Source organism: Monodelphis domestica, chromosome 7, assembly GCF_027887165.1.
Source record: "Monodelphis domestica isolate mMonDom1 chromosome 7, mMonDom1.pri, whole genome shotgun sequence".
In the NCBI taxonomy this organism is placed as follows: domain Eukaryota; kingdom Metazoa; phylum Chordata; class Mammalia; order Didelphimorphia; family Didelphidae; genus Monodelphis; species Monodelphis domestica.
The window spans coordinates 15241482-15243981 of NC_077233.1; the positions used below are offsets into that span (position 1 = coordinate 15241482).

General features: G+C 68.4%; 1 protein-coding gene across 2 annotated transcripts in view; it reads left to right on the plus strand.

The window, feature by feature from the left end:
- The window catches only part of BBS9 (Bardet-Biedl syndrome 9), a 340104-nt gene that overhangs the window by 17952 nt on the left and 319652 nt on the right, over nt 1-2500 (plus strand). For both annotated transcript variants that reach the window (XM_056804267.1, XM_056804266.1), the window contains exons 2-3: nt 1202-1324; nt 2418-2500. The exon at nt 2418-2500 is cut by the window's right edge and continues 68 nt beyond it. In XM_056804267.1, the coding sequence (XP_056660245.1) occupies nt 1213-1324; nt 2418-2500 (195 nt within the window). In that variant the 5' untranslated portion in view covers nt 1202-1212. The remainder of the gene's footprint in view (nt 1-1201; nt 1325-2417) is intronic.

Here is a 2500-nt window from a genome sequence, read left to right on the forward strand (position 1 = left end):
GGGGAGGGGAGAGAGACAGAGAGACAGACAGACAGAGACAGAGAGACAGAGAGACAGAGAGAGCGATGGGGAATATGGGTGGAGAGGCCAGTGGGGCCCAGAGAGAGGACAGGAGCGGAGGCCCAAGCCTCCCCAGCCTTGGCCTTCCCCCGGAGGCGTGAGGATAATAGAGGGCCTGTGAGGGAGCAGCTATTGGGGAACAGGGGGGTGATGGAGCTTCAGTGCAGCAGCTCTTTCAAATGAAAACAAGGCAGTGGAAAGATGTGCATTGCCCTGGGAGTCTGGGGGGATCTGAGGGGTTCTCAAGGGCCTGGAGAGAGCCTGGGGGGGTCTTGGGGCAGCAGATGACCATCCAGTTCTGGCTCGCGACTCCCTCAGCCACTGTTTGCAGGGTCAGAGCGGCACCAAACCTGGGACACAGACTGGGCGAGCCTGGCTGTTGTCGGGGCAGAGGGTGGTCCGATCCATTCAGCTGTGGTTCTGGGAGAACAGAGCAAGTGGCAGAACATGGCTGGACCCAGAGTCAGAAAGACCTGAGTTCAAACTTTGCCTTTGACGCCTCGGTGGTGCGTGGCCAGACTTGGTTTCTCTTCCTGAAAGCCGGAGGCATCGCCCTTAGTGGGTCGATTTTTTTTGTGAGGGCCAGTGAGGTTCCGTCCAGCCCTTTGTGAGCCTGCAGAACCGAACCTAAAGCCCCTCGGCTCGGTTCTTTCCTCTTCTTTTTTTAACCCTCCTCGGTGTCTTTGGTCCAGCCCTGGGTGGGGGCCAAGGCAGGAGGGCGGTCTGGGCTGGCCGGCCCGAGCCCGTGATTCTGGCCCTGAGCTCCAGTGAAGTGGTCAGTGAGCTCCGGTCGGGGGATGCCCAGAGGAATGGAGGGGCCACGCTGAAGGCGCTCAGGACTGTGGCCTGGGGAGGGCGGGCAGAGGGCTGGCTGAGCTGTCCGGCCGGAGGGCCCCTCCCCCAGTCTGACCTCGGTCCGTGGGGGAGGCGGCAGCACCTTCTAATGGCCGGAGCCGCCCGGAGCGGAGGGGCTGCCTCGGCCGGACCGCGGAGGGAGGCTCTGCGCTGGGGCAGCTGTGGCTGAGGTCTGGAGTGGCTCCGGGGCCTCCGGGGTCTCCCCGGCACCCGCAGCCGCACCCCGAGCTGCGCCTCAGAGGGCGCCCGCCGCGCTGGGATCCCCCAGTGAGCGCTTTCTTTTCAGGCTGAGCCAGAATGTCCTTGTTCAAGGCCCGAGACTGGTGGTCGACGGTCCTGGGAGAGCAGGAAGAGTTCGACCAAGGCTGCCTGTGTGTGGCTGACGTGGACAACAGCGGCAACGGACAGGGTGAGTGGGGGGCCTTCCGGCCTTCGGCCTTCGCTCGTCGGGTCCCCCTGCAGGCCCCGAGCTGGCCTCCAGGGCTGGCCTTGGCCGAAGGGCCACATTTTGTGGAGGCCGGACGGCCGGACGGCCGAGCCAAGCCTGGAGATGATTGGTTTGTGCCTGCTGCTCCGGAGGGCCTGATGCCACCCCACCTCATTGGCCAGAGCAGCCACCCCCTCTGGCCACTCTGGGGGGACGGTCCAGCCGCCCTTCCCCCCCCCCCAGCTGCTTTTGCTCCCAGCATGGCTGAGGCCGCTCAGAGCCCGGCGACACGAGAGGCGACTCCGGAGCAGAGGAGGCGGCTCCGGCCCTCTGTCCGGCTCTGGCTCCAGGCCTGGGGGGTGCCAGAAAGGCGCAGGTCGGGGTCTCTTTCTGAACCTGCCCGGGTCACCAGCTAGGAAGCGCCTGACGCCACATTTGAACCCAGGTCCTTCCCCCCCACGTCTGGTGCTGTGTCTGCTGAGCCGCCCGGCTGCCCCCTTGGGTGGCTCCTGAAGCCTTTCCTCCGGCTCTCTTGGCCACCGAAGAAGGCTTCGGGCAGGCGTGAGCGGGGGGCTCGCGGCCCGCCTGTGCGGCCGGGCGTCGGCTTTGAGCGGGGCCCCTCCAGGAGGCTCTCGGAAGGCTGAAGGCTCTCGGTTGAGGCGCTTCCTGTGTGGGGCCCGAGGCGACCGGACGAGGCCGCGGCTCTGTTGGGGGGGGCCAAGGCCGCGGCTCTGTCCGGGGGGGGGCCGAGGCCGCGGCTCTGTCCGGGGGGGGGGCGAGGCCGCGGCTCTGTCCGGGGGGGGGGGGGCCGAGGCCGCGGCTCTGTCCGGTGGGCCTTCCTCTCGGGGGCCAAGGCCGCGGCTCTGTCCGGGGGGGGGGGGGGGGTGTGTGGCTCTGTCGGGGGGGGGGGGGGCGGGGTGAGGCCGCGGCTCTGTCTGGGGGGGGGTGTGGCTCTGTTGGGGGGGGGCGGGGTGAGGCCGCGGCTCTGTCCGGGGGGGGGGGCCCGGCTCCGTCCGGGGGGGGGCCCGGCTCTGGCCGGAGAGAGGTCGTGGCTGACGGCTGTTGCTCCCCGCAGACAAGATCGTGGTGGGCAGCTACACGGGCTACCTGCGGATCTTCTCGCCGCACCCCGTGAAGGCGGGCGACGGCGCTCACGCC